This window comes from Populus euphratica, unplaced genomic scaffold, assembly GCF_000495115.2.
Source record: "Populus euphratica unplaced genomic scaffold, PopEup_1.0 scaffold28.1, whole genome shotgun sequence".
Taxonomy (NCBI): domain Eukaryota; kingdom Viridiplantae; phylum Streptophyta; class Magnoliopsida; order Malpighiales; family Salicaceae; genus Populus; species Populus euphratica.
The window spans coordinates 975,997-998,578 of NW_011499862.1; the positions used below are offsets into that span (position 1 = coordinate 975,997).

The following is a 22,582-nucleotide window of genomic DNA, read 5'->3' on the forward strand; positions in this document are numbered from 1 at the left end:
GTATTTCATTTATTTATCCGAGATCAAAATAATAATACATACATCACACGCTGTATACACGGATTTACTACTAGTAATCATAATCACAAGTCTTTATTTAGCTAATGCATTTTTTTAAATACTTGTTAAGAGTTATTTACTATTTTCAATCAATTATAATATTTTTAATTTTTATTCCTTTTTAAATACAAATGAACAATAAATAATATTTAGTGTATGCGTATTTGTTAGATTTTTTTTATAAGTCAATTTGTAGATTTAAATTTTAAACTTTATTATATAATTTTTTAGAAAATATTTTAATATTTTTATCGGTTATGAAAATTTATCAAATTTCATTATTCAATTTTTCAGGAATGATTTTGTTAAAAATGAAATGTAATGAATACCAAATGAACAAACAAATCTACTTGATCTAATCCAATTTGATAATCAATTTGATCTAATCCAATTTCATTCTCAATTGTTGTATGTTGTTCAAATTGAATGTGGATATGTGATAAATATTTTAAGATATATTTATTTTTTAAAAAATAAATTAATAATTTTAATATTAAATTAAAAAATCTAAAAAAAAAACTCAGCACACAACATCACTATACCAAACAAGCACTACATCTCCTCTATCCCTCTTGTAAAAATAAAAGCTATAATAGAAAAAAAAATCAATATATTATAAATTAATAACTACTATTCCTTCTCTGTTTTTTTTTTTTTTTTTTTTTTTCTAAAAACGAAAGGAAAACGCGTGGGGAACTATTCATATTCCTGAAGGCTCTGAAACTGTAAAACCACGTTGACCTCTCCCATTAAATTCCTTAAGAATCTAAATTCGGTTGATCACAGCTCACGAATCTTCCTACCACTTTCCTTGAAATCAAACAAAAACTATCCTTAGTATATATATTTATAGCCACCGTTTTATAGCCAACGTTTTCTCAGCGAAACCCCAAAAAGCCAATCTTTCTTTCAAAAAATTTAGTTCTCTCTCCTAACTCTTCATAACAATTTTCTTGATTGATCAAAGCTTTCATCATTATGGAGTGCAGGCCATTAGAGATCACGGTTGCCTCAGGCAAAGATCTCAAGGATGTGAACGTTTTCGGCAAGATGGATGTCTATTGTGTTGTTTCCATCAAAGGAGATCCACACAAGTCTAAGCAGAAACAGAAAACCCACGTTCATAAAGATTGTGGGCCTAACCCTCTTTGGAATTTCCCCATGAAATTCAACATCGACGAAGCCGCTGCTCAACAAAATCGCTTGCAAATCAAGTTCAAGCTTCTAGCTGAGCGAATGATGGGAGATAAAGAAGTTGGGGTGGTTTCTGTGCCTGTCAAGGAATTACTGGATTCAAAAGATGGAAAAGGTGGTCTCATGAGCTATGCTGTCAAGACCCCATCTGGGAAGATGAAAGGAACGTTGAGTTTCTCCTTTAATTTTGGTGAGAAAGTCAATGCTCCTGCGCCGGAGAAGGCGAAAAAGACGGGCGAGCATGTTGCTGCTGCTGCTTCTACTGCAAAGGGATATCATGAGCCCGTCACTGCCTACCCTGCAACGGGATATCAGGGTGCTCCTGGTTCAAGTTCTGCCTACCCAGCGCCACCGCCTCAAGCGGCTCCTTATCCATATCCTTATCCTTATCAGTATGCTCCACCACCCCAACATGGTTATGGTGGATACCCACCTGCACCCGGACATGGGTATCCGGGTTATCCACCACAACCCGGTTATGGTGGGTATCCACCAGTGATGCAACCACAGAAGCCCAAGAAAAGTGGTAAAGGAAATATGGCTTTGGGATTGGGAGCTGGATTGCTTGGTGGATTGCTGGTTGGTGATATGATTTCCGATGTTGGTGAAATGGCTGCCTACGACGATGGCTTTTCTGATGGACTTGATTTCTAGGGCTTTTTTTGTTGGCGTTGTAATAATTTCTTTCCTTTGGTATGTAATTACCCGTGGATTTGAGTGACTATTTTATATGAATAATCAAGCTTCTTTATATTAAATTGATGGATTTTTGTTCGGAACATGTTTTTGTAGAAATTATTTTTAAAAATGTATTGAAATTATATTATTTTATTTTTTAAAAATTAGTTTTAGCATGTCCGCACCTCCAACATCTTTTAATAATACAATGATATATATATATAGAGGAAAATATTATAGTTTTTTTTCTATGTTTTTTTATTATTTTCACATGTTTTTTTTCCATTCCCCACATTTTTTCTCTATTTTTTGTGTTTTTTAAAATTATTTTTATTAGTTTTATTTTTTATTATTGGAATATTTAAGAATTTAGTTTTCTTGTTTTTTTTTAAACATTGTCCATTATTAAAGTATTCTTAAATAGTTTTTATGTGATATAATATTTTTTTCTAGAATTATCTTTATGAAATTTATTTTTTAATATTAAGATGGTTAAGAATTTAATTTTATAGTTTTTTTAAAAAACATTATGGATTACTATAATGTTTTTTGGTTTTTATGTTTTTTTTTTATAACTTTTTAAATTATATTTATCGATTTTATTTTTTTAATATTGAGTTGTTTGAGAATTATAACTATAGTTTTCTTTGCAAAATATTGTGGATTGTTATAATGTTTTTTTACTTGAGTTTTTTTTATTTTTTTTTTTATATAATTTTTTTCAAAATTATTGTTGCTTTTATTTTTTTATATTAAGTTGGTTGAAAAATTAGTTTTACATTTTTTTTTAAATGCGATGGATTGCTACAGTCATTCTCATACATGGTTTTTTAGTTATGATTGTTTTTAAAATCATCTTTATTATTTTTATTTTTTTAATATTAAACTCGTTAAGTTTTTTAAAATCATCTTTATTAATTTTATTTTTTTAATATTAAACTCGTTAAGACTTACAACTATATATTTCCTTACAAAACACTATAAATTGCTATAGTATTTTTATATATTATTTTTTTTAAAAAATTTTTTTGTAGTTTTTTTTAAAAACATTGTAAATTATAATAATTTTTTAATATATTTTTTTTTATAATTTTTTTAACAGTTTATAGTGCGTGTGTGTAAAATTTGACAAATGAGATTACCTTCTAATACAGCTTTCATGATCATGCAGAAATGGGGGTGTCAAAGTAGACATTGTTTAATTAAGGAATTGAGCAACTTTTTATATGAACAATTTACCCTTTTTTTATAATGTTATATATTGTTTAATTGTGATTAATAGTGTTGATGTGTAGTGTGCTTGGAATTTACTTCATAATTAAGATGTTCCTTCATGAGAAAATATAACATTTTATGATATTCAATAAGTAATTAGTAGTATATTATTAGTTATTTTTTATATCTATTTTAAACAAAAATACAGATATAAAAATAAGAGAAAATTATATATTTATCTTGAATTTTTTTCTTTAAAATAAATCCAAGAAATAATGAATAAGAAATCATCACCACTATACCCTAATCACCATAAAATTGTTTCGAGAAAATACAGAATAAAGTAAATATGCTTGATTTTTTCTTTAAAAAAAAGAAAAGAAATTGTTTTGGACAATTCCAGTACTGTAATTTTTCATTGAAAGGCTGCTTTCGAATTTGAACAACTCAAAATATTGTTGAATAAAATAGTATTGGGGATCCTATATATATATATATTCAATGCACTAGTGGGTCATCTTTTAATTCCCTCTTCAGCACAAATTCAACTCTTGCAAATTGACCTTTGCATAAATCATTAGCCACCACGACTCAAGTTGAGTGGGGAATATAATGGATGGACACACCACAAAGGAGCATTTCTCTAGGAACATGGCCTTCACTAATTTTATTTTTGTTGACTCGTAGTGCCTTCTTCTGTCAAGTAATGCAACTTTAAGTAATATCCTTTCTCTGCGGGTTGACAATCCAAATTCTTATCAGAATTAATTGAATTTTAATTTTAATTAATCTTTTACAATGAGTTAGTCAAAATCAATTGATTTAGTTAAACACGGTTTTTAATAAATAAAAAATAATTTGATTTCGGTTCTAATAATTACGCTCACCAGGATAAGATGACTCATCATAAACTATGATTTTTATTGGCTAACATATTTAAGGATGATATTAGTAGTTATGCAATCCAGCATGTAACTTCCAATGAGAATTAAACGTATTTAAGGAATTCACACATGATCAGTCTGAATTCATAATAATCCATTATACTTGTATATTATACTGAATCCAATGACCTATAAAACTTTAATCCTTAACATTGAAAACTTGGTCTAAATCTTGATATAATACTTCGTGTTTTATATGATGCAAGACTTCGTGTTTTGTATCATTTAATTAAAAGCTTACAAGAAAAGAGTTGAACAAACATATAACAAATGGGTTTGATTGAAAAGATTCAAAGAGAATGACCCGAAGTTTGAGGTCTACACACGTTATTACCAATAATCTGAAGGCATTTGCTTCTAATTTAGCAAACTAGGATGGTTAACTATTCTAGGTTTATATATTTTGTTTCAAAAATTGCAAAACTTCACAAAAAGTCGGTAGCTCCAAGCAAATTTACAGGTCACTGACAACGATAGCTATTAATATGAATTTTTTTTTCTAGATTAATATAAATTAATAGGAATGTTTAAATCAGTTGCATATATCATAACTAATTATATAAGTTTTGAAATTAATAATTATATAAGTCTCGAATAATTATTATATAAGTAATCAAGAAATTTAAAACCATAAAAAAACAAATTTTTTAATTTTAAATTTTTATCACTAGATGATCACCTAAATAATTCCCAAGTTCCAAGTCTTGCATGTATGAGAGCTTCAGCTTGACTCCTGATGAAGTCACTCTCCATCACCCTACAACTGAGTAAATAACGACAGCATCAAAGAAGTGATGAATTCATACATGAATTCTTGCATTTGAGTTGACATACAAATAACTGCATTGGTAAGAAAATAAATATTTTCTCATTGTATTTTAGGCAATACAAAAAACAAAGTGATTTTAATTCTAAAGGTTGTAATTAAAGTTGTTAGGTTTTAGATTTATTTTCTAGATATCATAAAATTATTAAAATTTATATAATTATTAATTTTAAAACTTATAAAATTAATTAAAATATATATATAAATTGATCTAAACACTAACATTAATCCCAAAAAAAACAGAAAATAAGCCTAGCGAAACAATACGTATACCATCTCCTCGAACAATTACTTTTGTACAGTGGACTAAAGGTCGTCCTCCCAGTATCCATGACTGGCCTCCAAGTCTTCTGTTAGTACAACTTCCAGCTTTGGGGCGAATATGACTACGTGCGAAAAGATTTTCATTTATGGGCATTTATTTATGACTACCACCTCCGAAGATGGAAATGAAAAGGCATGATTCCTCCAGTAGAGGGTATAGGCTTATGAACACAGTAGAATATGAATCGTTTTTGCCCTTCAGTTTCCTTGTTCACCACTATTCTTTGATGTTTCTGCGTTCTGTTGTGCTCAATCTCATGAGTTGCACGAGATGTTTAGCAGCAGAGAAAGCTATCGAGCTTCTCAGTTATGAAAAATTAATCCGTGAATCTTGCAGTGATATGTGGATGAGTTTAGGAAATTGAATTTCTTTTAATTTTTTAATATTTTTTTTATTAATTTAGAATTGAATTTCATAATTTTATTTTAAAATTAAATATTTTAAAAATAATCATTTTAATAACATATTTAAAAAGTTATTATGTTTTTTTTTAAATAGCTTTATAATTATCTTTTTTTTTTATTATATTATTCAAATCTTACAATTACTTAGCTCTTATTACTAGGATTATAAATTTACAAGGACAGATTTTTTTTCCCTCATTTCAACAGCTAATATTATTTCTTACACAATAAAATAGTTCATCCCTGCGGTTCGATGAAGCATGCACTCCGAACCTAGTGTGTGTGTGTGCGTATTTTGCATATGAATGATACGTTAATTGACAATTATTATCTATGTCATATATAGATTAAGATTGAACTAGATTGTTTTAGTAATAACCAAGTAATAAAAATCTTAATTTTCAAAAATCTTAATAAATAAAAACTATATATTCCTACAATAGTACGTACCCGCAATCATTACATTTAAGAGACGAGGAAATTAAATAATCTTTTAAAAAGAGAATTTAAACTTCTGAACATGTTTAAGGAACTGGCAAACACAGAGATGCTACAATAAAAAAAATCAAAAGAATTCTCAACCATTAAATTTATTTTTAAAAAATATATTTTTTTGTGAGAAAATACGAATTTTGTTTTAAAAAATATTTTTTTGTGAGAAAATACGAATTTTGAAAATGCTCAATAAATAAAAAAGAAACTCAAATATTTAAATTCAAATAAGTAAATAAAAAGATTCCAAAATTTGCAGCTATTAAATCTTTTATAAAAATAAAATATTAAAATTAAAAAAATCCAAGAAAAAAAAACTTGGGAATTTATTGATAATTGAAATTTCAAAACCCATATTATTAATAAAAATATAATTTTTAAAAATAAAAAACATTTCAAATAATTTTGATTCCTATTATTTCTTTGGGCTTTTCTCAAATGTTTATATTAAAAAAAAAACTAGCCTTCTTATCTCATAAATATTTTCAAAATATTAATTTTTTTTTGTAAAAATTGTATTTCAAGACATTTTAACTGGCAAAAAATAAAATGCATTAATATTTGATAAGTGAGTTTAGGCAGGAAAATAAACTATCATTTTATCTGCATTAATATTTGGTGTTAAAAGTAAAATAAAACTATTTTCCACATTTTCACAAGTGTTTAGTGATTTTTTTTGAAAAATAAAATAACAAAAAATCATTCCAATTTATTGAATATCGTTTTTATATATATAGGATTCATTTTTTGACAAGCAAAAAGGCTTTAATATGTTCACAATCAATCACCACTTCAAGCACCTTGTGTGGTTGCAGTGAACTATTAAAGTTTGATGCCATTAAACGGCCGAAAGCATAGAGAGCTTCTCCGGGCCCATTCAAGCGGATTCCCCTTTGCTTCATTTACTTATATGCCCTTTAGTAAAGAGGTAGAACTGGGCCAGCAGGCAATCAAATCAAAGCATTTCCTTTCAGGATATTCGTGTTGGAAGTCGCAATTAAAGGCCCAAATTTACCCACCCTTTTTCTTAACGAACAAGAATGATTTGCTATTTTTCCAAGTACACATGAAATTAAAATTAATTAATAAAAAAATAATTTATTATTAAAATATATATGCAAATAATCACATGCTAATATTGGACCAAAGAGCATAATAATTGTATTTTCTTATATTTATTAAACTCAATTTAAGAATTTACAATTATAAGTTTGTCTTGATTGATTTTTTTAATTCATTTTAATATTTAAATATTATATTTTACATAAAAAAATATTTCATCCCCGCGATGAAATGCAAACACCGAGGGTAATATTCGTCTGTATAAATTGCGGTTCATTTATCACATTGCTATATCAAAATGGAAGTTCGTGCCCTAGAACTTAAAATCATCTCCGCCGAGGGTCTCAAAAATGCTAATTTCTTCTATGATGCAAGTGTTTATGCCATGGTTTAACGTAGTACTTCACCATCTGCAAGGCTAAAAACGGACACCAGTTGTCAAAGCAGCGAAGGGCGATGCAAAATGGCAGACACCTACCATATGGTTAACAAACAAACTCACTAATTCAGATATAATTAAGGATTTCAAACTTGAGTTCTTGAGCTTGGCATATTTGTCTCATTACTTTTTGGTGATTAATCTAGTGTTAATTATTTGGCTGATTCATATTATGTTACTCGGTGATGGTATATTTTTTTTTATTAATATGGATTTCAGATTAATTTTTATATATTTCAACTAATTTTATGAGTATTGTGATTTTAAAATTTATAAAATTTAAATTAAATATATATTTCAACTAATTTTACGAGTATTGTAATTTTAAAATTTATAAAATTTAAATTGATATTTTTTTTAAAATAATTAAATTTAAAATTTAATTAATTAAACTACATCTCATCAATAATATATATTTTGCCATGACGAGAGGGAGAAAACTAGAGTTTGTAGTAATTTTTTTTAGTAGTCTTGGTTTTTTTGTAATTGTCTAATACATTATTAATTCATTGGAAGTTTATGTTAAATTTATTTTATTTTATTTAGTGCTGAGAATTTGCATGAAGTGGAATTTTTTCTCTACAAGTAATATCAATTATTAATTTGTAAAAATACACTCTTTAACCAAACATATTTACCAACAAAAGAAATAAAATATTTAGGTTGTATTTGTTTTTACAGTAATATCGTGTTTTTTAAAAAATTTAAATTTAATATATTAAATTAAATTTCAATTGTTAAGCATGGGATTATTCCTATTAATTATAAGAAGAGATTTTCTAACATATGCTATAATTAAAGCAAAGGTTAATTGATGCAAATGAATGTTTTAATTTTCATAATCAATATATTGAATTATTGATTAATTAGGATTTCACTCAATTATGGATGCGAATCTCTTAATTATATATGAAAGTGAAACATTTCATTTATATTAATTAAATGTTGCCTCATCATCAAGACACATGTTAGAAAAACTCCATATTACATGATCAAAGAACATAATTATTTGAATATTCAACCATGCATCATAGAGGTTCTGAAGTATTATTATATATGTTAATCATTACTCTTTTCATTTTATGGCCTAATTACTCAAATCTTAGGATCTTAAATAGTTTCGAATGAATGGTAATAACACTAATTCTGTGAATTAACTCCATATCTTGCCATTATTATATATTTTCTGCTTCTTGTACATGGTTCTGTGGCTGCCCCATGATTTGCTATTAATTGTCATTATAAAGTGGTTGACATTGCGATGAAACCTTATTTTTAAGATTTTTTTGTGTTTTAAAATTATTTTAATTTGTTAATATTAAAAGTAAATTTAATAAATAATATATATATATATTTTGCTCATGCTCTTTGTGTTACAAGTGAGACTTTCAACTACAATACAGCCAAGTACTGCATGCCTCCTCTAGCTTTTGTTTATGAAGGTTCTTGAAGTCCCTAACTTTATTCTTCAATAAATTATATATAACTATAAATTATTGTCATCATTGTATCAATTTACTTGTCCTTAATTCTGATCAATACTAATATAATGTAGTCAATGAGAATCATCAAATTAAGGGAACAATAACTATCGATTATTTTCCCTGGCTCGAATGTAATTAAATTATCCTTTACAATTTTCCACTTTGATACTTTAGTGCTATATATATATATATATATAGGCTACTCTTGATTAATATTTTTTTTTTAAATTTTCATTCAAAAATATATTTTATAGATTTAGATAAACATATAAAATTCTGATTATTTTATATTTTAAAAAAAAATACAGACTTGAATTCAAAACCTAGTATATAAATTTTAATTTTAAGTCCTTTATTATCATAATATGCCCACTGACAACTCATTTTCTGTCCTTTATTATCATGATATGCCCACTGACAGCTCATTTTCTGTTCCCTACTTGGACATAACTTCTGGCATTACGAGGATTCCTCTTTCATTTTCATATCATCACATAGCACTTAAGAACCCTAATTCTTTGGGGCACGCAAAACCAAATTTCTCCCATCAAATAACTCCAAAAAACAAAATCAAAAGACTTTCTCGACCACACTTCTTTTCCTTCAAAAGTCACAACGATGGGACTCTTGACATGCTTGGAAGGCCTTAAACTGTCAAAATTGTTCTCTAAAACCCGTGCTGTGGTCTCCATCGTGGGTGCTTCTTTGATCTCTAGGCAAGAAACAACGGCATGCGTGCAAAGGAAACAACCCAACTTGGGATTATCCGACGAGATCTCACCTAGAAGATTCAACGTTACAACAAAATCGTTTGACTGTTGTGTTTCAAATCTGGTGCACCCCCCAACATTATCAAGTCCCTTTTGGATGATTGGACAAGGGACAAGCAAACAAAAGAGGGTCTTTATCAAGTAGTGACTCCATCAGGAAAGCAACGAGGTCGCTTGGTTTTCAGGTATAATTTTGGCCATGATACTGAAGGAGTGCTCCTAGGAAGGATGGCGAGAATCTCATCAGGACTTATTCAACACGGCCATGTGCAATTGCTACAATCTAGACCTCCATCAGGACAGTATCATGGATAAATGTATTGGATTAAGGGTGAGTTTCGAAATTATGTTGTTTAAAATTTTGAATTGTTTTTATTTAAAATAATAGATGATTTTGATGTATTAATATCAAAAATAATTTTTAAAAAATAAATAATTTTATTTTAATATATTTTTAAATAAAAATCATTTTAAATCATCACTGCTATCAGTATATCCTAATCACATTTAAGTTATCATAGTGCAATCTAGCTTATTATAGATTGTCACTACCAGCACCGCCATACATGATTGATCTTGCACTGCTAAACTTGTAACAATGATTGGACTCTATTGAACATATATTTTTTTAATGTTTTATTGGTGATTTTTATGCTATCGTGTGAAGAATTTAAAAAAATATATATTTAAAAGCACTTTAAAAATATGGGACAAATAGTGAAATTTTAAAATCCAGCCAAGATGAAACGGCAAAAGGATATCTATCTTCCAAGACAAGCTGTCTCTGCTTTTTCAAAGACCTCTAATCCGGTGTTGTCTGATTTGACAGTAAATTTCCCAGTAGCTTCATTGTCATGTGCCCAAGATCAGCCATTATAGCCCATGCTGCTTCCTCGAAGCTTCGCAAGTCATACTGAAATACAACAATCTTTTGTTGCTTTTCTCTTTGATTTCGACACTTTACCAATAGGTTAGGTTCATGTCAATTTCCTTTAACAAGATCATCAAATCCGTTCTCCGTTTGCAAGAAAAAACCTGGCAAAACACAGGAATTAGACCCGGCTCAGTTCGGGTAATGATCTCATAAGAATCATGGATTGAGCAAGCTAACTATAATTGATTTAGTTCAATTTAAATAATATTAAATTAAAAATCATTTTAAATCTTGACTGGTGGTTCATTTATTAACACTAACTTTTTTTTTTTACAGTAGATTGAGTTATAAAATAAATCAATTGAGTTATAAATTAGTTCTTAAAGGACATAACATGATGATAAAAGATTTAAGATTTATATAGTATATTTTGAGTTTTAGTTAGAATATGTATTTTTGATAAGAATTTGAAATAATCATGGTTTTATTTGTATTTCTTAATTTATAAAATATATTTTAAAAAAATTAAGATTTTTTAAGATTAAAAAAGAAACATAATAAATTGATATGAACAACAAAATAGGGTTTAATAACCGGTGGCAAAAGTGCTAGATGAAGCGGTTGAACATGAAAAATTGCTAGAAAAATGAATAGGAGGAGGCGATGGACGAGGAGTAGACTCCACTGTGTTGAAACCTGTAAAAATCATGACGTGGCAACACTTACGAGCCAATGGCATAATTTGTATAGAAGGAATCAAACAATATGTCCACTACATATTATTACCTACCTTGTAATAGAAGAATCTCCTTTTTCTTTCTCCCACTAAAATTATTCGTTCAGGGGGGATTTGCCCTTTAAAGTCTCTCCTAGGAACATATATTATCATGCTGGTTATTTTGTAAAATATTTTTTATTTAAAAATATATTAAAATATTTTTTATAAAAATATATATTTTTTTATATTAACATATCAAAATAAATTTAAAAAAATTCAATATTTTTAAAAACACACGGCTGCGCGTTCCCGGACAATAGCCATGAAGACCCAATCACAGCATTTTCTAGAGAAACCCCCCAAGCTTTGAAAATCTATTAGTCTCCATTCTCAATTCTCATTCAAAAAAATGTTTGATTTTTTTTTTTAATTCAAACTCCTATTTTTTATTCATTGATGTTAAGGACTTGACCTAAAACATAAAAAGAATTTAAGATTCCAACGCTATATTTTTATGCTTAATATTTAAATTTTATTATTTATTAAATATATAATCTTTTTCTGAAACTCTCGATCTAATATAGTATAATATAGTATAGTTGGTTCCAGATTATATAAAAACAAATAATGGTCTGATAATATTTTTTTATTAATAAAAAATCCAAACTAATACTATGAGATTAAATAGTGAGTAAATTAACATCTCCAATTTTTACTTAGCAACTAACGGCTTCAAACCGCATTTACTTTTATATATATTCTTGTATTTTCAAAAGTAAAAGAATGAAAGTGTACTTTATATTAATTTCTAAGGACTAACTTAGACTTTACCATCCTAGTGGGACCCTAACTCTCACACAAATCCACATGCCATGTGTCATCATCAACTATATAAAGTATAAACCCAACCGAAAACTATCTCCTCCCAACATTCCTCTCTCTCGCAAGTTCTACTCCCAACCTCGACCCCTCCTCTCTCATGGCGACCCAAAACGAACCCGACTCCGGACCCGATAACCACACCACAACCACCACCATAACCAACAACCCAACCCAAGTAGCAACCCCTCCAATCTATCACCTGTCCTTTAACCAAAACCACAGCTGCTTCTCAGTTGGACTCCAAAACGGGTTCCGGGTCTTTGACACGGACCCATTCAAACCCTCGTTCCGCCGTGAATTAGACACACACGGTGGCATCGGATTGGTCGCCATGCTTTACCGCTGCAACCTCTTCTGCCTAGTTGGTGGCGGACCCGACCCGATTTACCCCAGAAACAAAGTGATGATTTGGGACGACCATGTTTCTCGGTGTATAGGAGAATTATCATTCAGGTCAGAGGTCAGAAACGTAAAACTTCGCCGCGATATGATCGTAGTTGTATTGAACCAAAAGATATTTGTTTACAATTTCTTGGACTTGAAGTTATTGCTTCAAATAGAGACGGATTTGAACCCTAATGGGTTGTGTGAGATTTCGCAGAATTCTTCGCCAATGGTTTTGGTTAGTCTAGGGTTGCAGAAGGGTCAAATTAGGGTGGAGAATTTTGGGTCGAAGAAGAGTAAGTTTGTTATGGCTCATGATTCAAGAGTTGTTTGCATGAGTTTAACTCAAGATGGGGGGAGGTTAGCGACCGCGAGCTCTAAAGGGACTTTGATTAGAGTATTTAATACTTTGGATGGGACTTTGTTACAAGAGGTATGGTAATTAGTAAGCTGATTAGTGTGATCCTAGTTTTTTTATCCTGTAAATCTTAATGTGTGGTGATTCTGGTGTTTTTGGAGCCTGTAATGATCCTAATTGGTGTTAAAACTTTGTTGAGTTAAGTTAACGTGACTGGAAGTAGGAAAGGATTTTGACTTTCTGTGTGCGGGCATGTGTCTAGGATTTTGACTTTTTGTGTGCGGGCATGCGTCTCTTTAGCAAGGTGATTTTCTCAGTTTTTTTGTTAATGGATATGTTATAGCCAAATCGATCGTGTTGGACAAGTGAGTGTCTGTTCATACAAGCACTCCTGTCGATTGAAAGATTTAGCTCTTCTCTTTTATAAGGAAAGGCGCCGTCTTGTGTAAATTGAAGGATTTTGAAGAGATTGATAACAGGGTTTTTAAGCAAAGAGCATAATAGCATCTTGGGGTCTAAAGAAAAAAGACAAAAGGATCTTTAAGTTTAACTGCTTTATGACATCAAATTTCAAATTTGTTTCTTTTTGGATGCATAATGAAAATTTTGTGTGCAATTTTCAATTTTCCTTGGTTAAGCATGTTTTTGTGTAGCTAGAAACACTTAATTTCCTGTCTGTGGTTTGTTGATGCTATTTGCTGATGTTGAATGTTTTCTCGTGTCCCATGCTAGGTTAGGAGAGGTGCAGATAGAGCAGATATCTACAGCCTTGCATTCTCATCCAATGCTCAGTTCCTAGCTGTCTCAAGTGACAAGGGAACTGTACATATCTTTAGTCTCAAGGTTGATTCAGGGTCCATGGCCTCACTGACAAACGACAGGTCTCACATTGCATCTGAACCAATTCATTCTAGACTTTCATCTCTTTGCGTATTCAAAGGTAATTTCCCTACTCATTGTCACTTTGTCTTTGAACGATAAATACTACTATGCTAGTTTGTTGCCTCAATGAAATCTCGAGGAGTTAGTGTTAGCAGTTATTGGAGGCTATAAGATCCGGTAAATTTTAATATTTAGTAGCTGAGCATGTTTAAAATAAGTTTATAATCTTGCATAGGTTAAGATATGACTTCGAAGGTCTAACTCTAGTTCATTAGCTTGCATAGGTCAGAGAACTGATTGTCATTGGTTAGTGTACAAGCCTGCTAGATAATGCCGCTTTAGGAGTTAACTGTTTTAAAGTGAAGCTTATCTTGAGTTTCTCTCATTATTGCAGTTGTATTGCCAAAGTATTTCAGCTCAGAGTGGTCAGTAGCCCAGTTTCGATTACCTGAAGGTTTGCAGTACTTTGTTGGGTTTGGCCAGCAGAAGAACACTATTGTCATCATTGGCATGGATGGAAGGTAATGAAAACTCAGATCATGCTGGTTGTTTTTTACTTGTCATTTTGTTAAGTTATGGGTTGAGGCCATTGAATCAAATCCCTAATGCATGATGAGTTAGCCCCTGGCATGTTTTCTTCCCAGCACTTGCATGATTCCCTGGGCCACCAAGGTGTGCTAGTAGGCTATTCCTAAGGCCGATAGAGAAACTGTCTTTGGAAAAATCACAAAAATCATAAGACTGCAGTTATGTTCATTCTCATTATGCTTAGTTCTTATGTCTTGTTTAGTGGCTCCTTGGCTTCCATGGGAATATGCTTTAGATTTGTCTGATCCCTGCTTCTAGTAAAAACCTTATTGTTTTTTGCTACGCTGAGCAGTACATGAAGAATCTCTTTGAAGCAGAAGTGTTGCTGATATCATTGTCATTCCATATGGCATAACTAGTTGAGCTGTTTTTTCTCGGTGTTGGGTTTGGATTCCCCTCAAACTTGGACTCTGCAAATTAGTTGATGAATTCAGGAGTTCGTGATAAATTGTCCTTGGCAATCATATAAACCACTTACCATATGCCCATTATTGCTTGTATGTTGATCATGTTTTGATCATGATTATATTATTGAAGTTCATGGATGGATCATTTTGGAATACATGGCACACCGAGTTTTTTTTTCCTAATGATCATGAAGAATCTTAATGGATTTGTTTATTGGATGGTTTTGCAGCTTCTATAGATGTGAGTTTGATCCAGTGGTTGGTGGGGAGATGATCCAGCTTGAATATCACAATTTCCTAAATGCGGATAATTTCTGATACTTCTCCGAATCCAATGTAAATAGATTATTTTCAGTTTTGTGTGGTAGATATTGTTAATATTATTACTTGCTCAGGAGACTGGAATTAGTTCTACTTCTACATATTAACACGAGTACTGAATTTCAGCCAGTTGTTCATCCCATTGCATTGCATTCGGCTGTTTGTAAAAAGAGTTTTGTCTGGTGCATATGCTGTTTGTTAATACTGGTACCCTGTACATTCATGTTAACAATAACCTTGACCGTGAACATGAACATGATGAAAAAGGACATGAACATTTCTTGAGTGTTCAATTGGCAAATCAATGAAGGTTAGAATGGTTTTGTACTTTGATGTTGGGTTTCTCGGCCACTGGAAAGTTCGGTGATGACTCGAGTAGCAATTGTTGCTTCTGGTGATTGTAAATGGTTACACTCTTCTTGAACCACTCGTTGGGCTTGGGGATCTCTGCGTTATCTTCCTATGGAATGTTCCCATCTTGGTTATTAAGAAAACAATACATGATAGAAACAACTACACTGTAACCTTAGAGACGAGTCCTTCATCAATCCTCCAATGATGTCATAAACTGAACCTTTTTTACGGTAGACGCATCGAAGAACAACATCCATAGTCAAAGTCCGAAGAATACATCTCTGATCTTTTCAAATGCAAGCGAGTTTTCGATGGCTTAAAATGGATTCAGAGGCTCTATTTCTTCTTTGTTTGGAAATATGAGCTCCATACGCTATTTGGATTTAGCCTACAATTGTTTGGAGCAATACCAGGACAGTCAATTGACCTCATCGTTACTGTTTCTTAAGCTGTCAACTGATGAGAGAACTTTTCTTCCCTAATTGTTCTTTCATTTAAATACATCAATAAAGCAAAATTCTTATCAATGGGTTTGCCAGAAGTAGATGATCAGTGATTTGATGCCAAACATGAGCACTGGGAAATCATTGTAGACTATGAAGTTGTGCACTGTACAGTCAGACAAAATAGAAACTCCTCCACTTTCAAAGGTGCTATTCTTAATTTTTCATGTCTGATATGGTCCTATCTTGCAACAGATTCATAGGTGCAACACCCCAGAAAATGGAAACTTAATTTAATTGGATTAAATACCGTGACATCCAAAACAAGGTTTTCTATTCTATATTTCTATTTCACAAACTGCAAGTTCATATTTAGAAGATTTTTGTAAAGAAAAAGATGAATTTAAACACTCGTTTAATTTCAGAAAGGGTGTCTATTACATCAAGATGTTGCCGATGTTGCCGAAGCACAGATTGATTCTCAGGTATGCTCATTTCGTATTTGAGATTCAATATGAAGAGAAGATATCTTCACCAAAAAAAATTAATGTCTTTCACATATCTGGATTTGCCTCCTCTGGAATCACAGTCAAATTCACCACAACATCATTTGGTCTTTTCAGAACTACCTCCAAGGGTTTGCCAACTCTGTCTCCCATAATTTCAATGATCTGCCATGCATTAATGAATTATATGGAACATTAGCACATGGAAGTATAACAAAACATCAATTGTAATGGAACTTCGATTTTTCAAGATTTATTTCTACAAGTAAATACAGGAACCAGTCACTGATGACCAGCATCATTTTTACAAATCATTGGGTACTCAAAGTGGCAGCCCTTAAGTATTTTTCTGTGTAATGTTTCATGGCTGCAAATATGCACCTGACAAACCTCCTTCATAGAACCCGCCCCAAAAGAAAGAGAGAGTCAAACATACCTCCTTGATGCTTCGAACAGGCTTCCCATCAAATTTGATGACAACATCACCAGGGTGGAATCCAGCACGATCAGCTGGAGAGCCTGGAGTTACCTGGAGAAAAAACTTAGAAAACCATCAAACATGGAAAAGGGAAAAGGGAAACTAACGGAAAAGGCTAACACCTTATATTTACACCAAGATTATTACTTGTGTGTCACATGTGCCTATTACCAAGGGGCATTTATTTTACGATAGCTTGTTTCTAAATTTATCTATGACAAATATTCTTCAAAAGTTAGAATGGTTTCTAAAAAAAAATATGTTAGATGCAAAATTTCCAAATAACAAAACCTCTCTGAGATATTCTTTCTGATAATAGCCACATTTCCTATCTCGATATCTTCTTTTATAACCATTCCATTCAAGAGGGAAATAAAAGCATTTCATTATAAAGTTAATATCCAGGATTAAATTTGTAGACAATATGCATCAACTACAATTGCAAATACACAATTTTACATGCAAGCATCTCACAAGACATGAAAGAAAAATGTCAATAACATGCAAATTATATGATATTACGAATGCGAAAGGAAAGTAGAATGAGCATTTAGGTTACTTACCATAGGTACAAGAACACCTTCTTTAACATTAGGGAATTTGGGATCTCTCTCTTTAAGTTGAGTAATGATCATCTCATTAAGATCAATCATTTTCAAGCCAAGCCAAGGCCGAATGACTCTCCTGCAAAATATAACCTCCTATTTAAATTGCACGCACATGGATAATTAGCAAAGGTCATTGTGATCTTTATTGTTCTTCTTTGACCTCAAATAGGCGTTGTTAATTAATTTGTTTTTCACTGTCATGGTACTCGAAATATTTGTCTTGCCTAAATTGAGTTTTATGTATCCCTTCTGTTACCCTCCAAAAATTGCAAATTAAACTTCCTTTTAACAATAAAGCATATCAATCTTAACAAACAGAAACTAAACCTTCATAAGCTTACTCTCTCGGTTCATTCTAGAATGGAATGGAAGAAAAATGGTAGAGTAGGCTACAATCACATCTACTTCTATGTACTGATTGCCAAAAAAAAAAGATTGCTTACCCACTCCTTTTGAAATGCTCCATAATTTTGGCAATTGAATCAATTGGTACAGCAAAACTTAATCCATCTGCAGCCAGTACTTTCATGATATTAACACCAACAACTTCTCCATCAACATTAATGAGCGGCCCACCAGAATTTCCCTATGCCATTAAAGTAGAAAACATAAACTTAAATATAGCCACAGGCAAAACACACATGCAATAGCAGATGAATGAACAAAACATGTTTGTGCTACTTGAGCATGAGCATGTTTACCCCTTCATAAATGAAGGCGTTATCAGCAGTATAGGAGTGGTCAAAAAACTATGTTTCTGGGGTGAGTTGCAGAGAAAGAGTTACCATATTGATTGCACAATCTGTCTGTAAATACTCTCTTCGCATTCCTCCAAGACCCAAGTCACTGCTTTTACGATCAACACAGCTACATCCCAAGGGGATAGTCATTTAAACACCAATAAGAATTCAATAATCAAACAGGAACTATATTCTACTAGTGTGATGATAAATTATAACTGAAAGAACATACACAAAATCAATAATGAAACAAGTTTCTATTTTTATGGCAGCCAAAAATAAAAGGTTTCTCTGTTAATCTTAAGTATTCTTGATACCTAACAATGCCAGCTGTCACGGTATTTTGAAGGGAAAGTGGACAGCCCATAGCTACCACCCAGTCCCCTGGGCGAAGCTTGCTTGACGAACCAAGTTTTGCAGTTGGCAGTGGGGTTTTAGACTTTATCTTTACAATAGCAATATCAGAATGTAAATCAGCATTGACCACTGTACCCTCAAACGTCCGACCATCTTGCAAAGTCACATCAACCTGCAAAGGTTCATTACACATCAGATCATCAGGAGTTAAAGATTCAATAGATAAGAGGGAATTGATATGCTAAAGTATAAACAGACTTGCATTTGTGAACATCATAACCACTAATTGAAGAGGGAAATAAATTTCTACAGCATAAGCAGGTAATTATGAGCATGGTAACAACAATAAGAAAAAAACTCAGAACTTTGTTTTCCTAGATATGATAATTCTGCATCAACCAAATTAATCAATACGAGACATTCACTACTGAAGGCATTCATTATAGCATGCCATTATCAAAGAGCAAAGAATTAATCACATTCGACTTAACACCTGAGTTAAAGAACATGCAAAGCCTAAAGATGACAAAAGCTTCGTTTGCAAATTAAGCTCGGTTAAACCGAAGAACAGCACATGCTTCATAAATACTGAGCCTAGCTTTCAAAATTTGTCCTCTGGAAAATTAGCAGAAAAAAAATTAAACAATTGATCATGAGCACACAATTATGTAAATTCACACCACATGACACACTATTAACTCATTTTTCAATGCCTTCATTATTCCAGTACATGTCATCCCATTGAAAGAGACACTTTTAGGGTGGGCAAGGAAAGTTTTTGCACAAGGTTAATTTTACTTGAAACAAAAATGAAATTAGTATACAAACAAATTACTATAAGCTTAATATTTAAGTCCACTTATGCCTCCATAATCACTAACCTTTCCTTTGGATGAAGCTCTCATGTCTTGAAAATCGACCACAACATGAGCACAAGTCAAGATCGTACCATTCGAATCAATGATAGTGCCAGACCCTATACTCTTTCCGGTAGTAATCCCATAGAATCCTACAAAACAAAAGGGCAAACTTCACCAGTACCTTCCTATCAATACATCAAGTCCCTCTATCCCCAAAAAAGGGCTCGTGCTCAACTCCTTAATTGTTTATCAGTTAATACAAAATAGTATTTTATGGCCAGACAAAGCGTTGAGGGTAGTTCTAACCAAGCCAAACACACCTACCCTTTGGAACAGATAGATTGACAACAGCAGGACCAACCCTAGCAGCCGCATTTGCTATGGTATCTCTGCCTAAACATCCACAACTGGGTTTTGGACTCTCTCCAACAACCCCTGGACTTTCATTCTTTATATCACCAGATGGAACAGGACTGATTCTAGAAGAAAATAACGGGAGATTTCCTACAAAATCAAGCTTAAATCAATAACCCCAGGACGTAAAATAACAATCATTAAACAAACCAAATAATTCAGAAATGGGCAATAAAAAAGAGTGCTACAAACCAAAGTGCCAACTATGCGGGGTCAAGTCCAGTGGTGTTCGCCATGGAAGCAACAAAGATTCATGCAAAGATTCAGCACGAAATGAAAGTGATATCCTTGTATCTGAAAAGTTGCAAACATGTCATCAACAATTCCTTAACGTGCCAAATAAAAAAGGGTGTCTTCCAAAAACGGAAATCTCACCGGAATCACGGTGCTTGCTGTTTGCATACAAGAGACCAGACCCACCAGCAGCAGCAGCAATGGCAATGACTGGAATGCGAATGTATTTACTAGAACATGTTGAAACCTTTCTCTGCCCAGCAGGAAACAACAAATTTTAACTAAAAAATGCGATAAAAAGTGATTTAAAAGAAAACAACAGCCGGAGACGGTAGTGTCATTACCAGTAAATAATCCATCATAGACTCACAAGTCAGATTGAATTTTTTGGGTCTCTTAAATTCCAAAAACCCTTCTTGTTAGTCAACATTTTACAACTTTCTGGGGCTTTCCTTTGAGTCCTGTACATATTACTTTGCTGGGCTTACAACATATCTAATTGAGTGATATAGACCAACTAGCCAGAACACGAAGCCCGTCTCCCCCTTTTTTCACGATCTAGGCCCAACTGATCAGCTCAATCGACCATCCATGAGCCAATACACAAAGGTCACCATCTCAGTTTTTTTATGGATCTTATCCGTGATTTGCATTTGCAATTATTCATTAAAATCAAACAACGTTGCATTGCCAAATTCAGTTTCATAATATCAAATAGAACAAGCCTATTTGAAAAATTATAGTTGTTAAATTCTACAGTTGTCCAAATCAACCCAAACTCTTTTCCCATATTAGATATGATAAAAATATGATTTAAAGGGATTCTCATGAGCAGAACTTTGAATCTCAAACTCAAATCCCATTTGGAGAAATCAAAGCCTCGATGAATTGACCAGTCTTTTTACACAAATTTAGCAGAAAGGTAACAAAACAAGCAGCAGATTGCTTTCCATTATGGATTGATCAACATGAGAGAGCTACAACCATTTTTTTTGTGCAAAACATAAGACAGCTATTTCCTTAAAATCTAAACTGCGTATCTAAATTCCTACTACATTGGATGATACCTCCTAGACATTTTTTTTACAACAAAATAAAAACAAAGAGCCAATGGCTTAGGCCTTTTTAGGAGATTTGGGCTCAGATCCAGAAGATTTCTCACTGCTTGCACTTTTCTTAGGTAAAAGAACTGGGTTGATGTTAGGCAACACTCCTCCGCTTGCGATTGTAACGCCCTGCAGCAATTTTCCCAGTTCCTCATCGTTTCTTACAGCCAACAAGACGTGTCTTGGGTTTATTCTGTTTTTCTTGTTGTCTCTTGCTGCGTTTCCGGCCAATTCCAGCACCTTAAAACACACAGATATAAATCAAATCAAATCAGGGTCTAAATAAAAAACAATAGGAAATAAAACCGAAACTAAACAAAAAATCCTAACCCCAGATTAATCGGGGGGGAAATAAGGGGTTGTTTTGTGGATCAAAATTAACTAATTAATAAAAAAAAAATAGGAGATTAAATTTTAAAAAACAAATCCCGACAAAAAACCATATACAAAATTTAACATTTTAACGTTGTAAATTATTTTAACGTTGTAAATTATAAGACATTTTTCTTTCAAAAAAAAAAAGAACGAAAAGAAAAGAAACAAAATGTAAAAGACAACAACTCTTATACCTCAGCAGCGAGATATTCAAGAACAGCGGCCATGTAAATAGGAGCACCAGAACCAACACGTTGAGCATAACGACCTTTCTTCAAGAACCTAGCGATACGACCCACAGGGAACTGAAGACCAGCTTTAGTTGACTTCGAAACTGCCTTCTTTCGTTCTCCTCCTCTCCTTCCTCCTGCACCTTTCGTTGCCTTTGTTGCCTCCATTGTTACACAGATTCAATAACCAAAAGATCTTAAGATTTGTTGAAGGTGACAGCGTTTTTTTTAGAGGGAAATGAAAATTGAGAGAGAGCAGGATTTGACAGGCCGGGTGCGGTGGTTCCGGTTTTTTATAGCAGTGGGTGACACATTGGCGATCCGTGTGCGATTTGTTTTTGTATTTGAATGGAGGGCGGGATTTATGACAGATTGGCGATCCTAAGTTTTTGAAATTGGCCAATGAGAGAGGGGAGTTTGTTTTGTGGAGAAAAAATCGATACTTTACCAGCGTTACTCTTCGGGCTTTTCTTAAGAAAAAAATAATTAAGATATTTTTTAAAACAAATCATTTATAAAAGAGTTTCCTGCAAATGCTCCATTATTATAAAAACTTTATCTATTATTTGA

The 22,582-nt window shown here is 32.1% G+C and overlaps 4 protein-coding genes across 4 annotated transcripts; 2 read left to right on the forward strand and 2 right to left on the reverse strand.

Moving 5' to 3' along the window:
* Positions 1-821: 821 nt before the first annotated feature.
* On the forward strand, positions 822-2,016 carry LOC105125069 (WW domain-binding protein 2-like). The gene has a single exon (XM_011025367.1). The coding sequence runs from the start codon at positions 1,039-1,041 to the stop codon at positions 1,906-1,908; it is 870 nt and encodes a 289-aa protein (XP_011023669.1). The 5' UTR covers positions 822-1,038; the 3' UTR covers positions 1,909-2,016.
* A 10,371-nt stretch (positions 2,017-12,387) lies between these two features.
* On the forward strand, positions 12,388-15,469 carry LOC105125070 (autophagy-related protein 18a-like). The gene is made up of 4 exons (XM_011025368.1): positions 12,388-13,184; positions 13,842-14,049; positions 14,386-14,512; positions 15,217-15,469. The coding sequence occupies exons 1-4, from the start codon at positions 12,465-12,467 to the stop codon at positions 15,302-15,304; spliced, it is 1,143 nt and encodes a 380-aa protein (XP_011023670.1). The 5' UTR covers positions 12,388-12,464; the 3' UTR covers positions 15,305-15,469.
* Positions 15,470-16,382: 913 nt separating this feature from the next.
* Positions 16,383-20,743, reverse strand: DEG14 (Trypsin family protein with PDZ domain-containing protein). Its single transcript, XM_011025369.1, has 11 exons — positions 20,646-20,743; positions 20,443-20,554; positions 20,260-20,361; positions 19,978-20,157; positions 19,675-19,802; positions 18,754-18,965; positions 18,482-18,563; positions 18,140-18,282; positions 17,652-17,772; positions 17,047-17,139; positions 16,383-16,775 (listed from the first exon to the last, which is right to left on the reverse strand). The coding sequence occupies exons 1-11, from the start codon at positions 20,661-20,663 to the stop codon at positions 16,659-16,661; spliced, it is 1,308 nt and encodes a 435-aa protein (XP_011023671.1). The 5' UTR covers positions 20,664-20,743; the 3' UTR covers positions 16,383-16,658.
* Positions 20,744-21,181: 438 nt separating this feature from the next.
* Positions 21,182-22,273, reverse strand: LOC105125073 (histone H2A.1-like). Its single transcript, XM_011025370.1, has 2 exons — positions 21,977-22,273; positions 21,182-21,647 (listed from the first exon to the last, which is right to left on the reverse strand). Exons 1-2 carry the CDS (start codon positions 22,178-22,180, stop codon positions 21,417-21,419), a joined length of 435 nt encoding a protein of 144 aa, XP_011023672.1. The 5' UTR covers positions 22,181-22,273; the 3' UTR covers positions 21,182-21,416.
* Positions 22,274-22,582: the final 309 nt, after the last annotated feature.

Excerpts from the sequence above, each read along its gene's own strand:
- LOC105125070 (XM_011025368.1), top strand. The coding sequence starts at position 12,465 with ATGGCGACCCAAAACGAACCCGACTCCGGACCCGATAACCACACCACA. Across the intron at positions 13,185-13,841 it reads ATGGGACTTTGTTACAAGAG|GTTAGGAGAGGTGCAGATAG; the intron begins GTATGGTAATTA and ends GTCCCATGCTAG. Across the intron at positions 14,513-15,216 it reads ATCATTGGCATGGATGGAAG|CTTCTATAGATGTGAGTTTG; the intron begins GTAATGAAAACT and ends ATGGTTTTGCAG.
- LOC105125073 (XM_011025370.1), bottom strand. The coding sequence starts at position 22,180 with ATGGAGGCAACAAAGGCAACGAAAGGTGCAGGAGGAAGGAGAGGAGGA. Across the intron at positions 21,648-21,976 it reads TTGAATATCTCGCTGCTGAG|GTGCTGGAATTGGCCGGAAA; the intron begins GTATAAGAGTTG and ends GTGTGTTTTAAG.
- LOC105125069 (XM_011025367.1), top strand. The coding sequence starts at position 1,039 with ATGGAGTGCAGGCCATTAGAGATCACGGTTGCCTCAGGCAAAGATCTC.
- DEG14 (XM_011025369.1), bottom strand. Across the intron at positions 19,803-19,977 it reads CAATCTATCTGTTCCAAAGG|GATTCTATGGGATTACTACC; the intron begins GTAGGTGTGTTT and ends TTTGTTTTGTAG. Across the intron at positions 17,773-18,139 it reads GAGCATTTCAAAAGGAGTGG|GAGAGTCATTCGGCCTTGGC; the intron begins GTAAGCAATCTT and ends TATATTTTGCAG.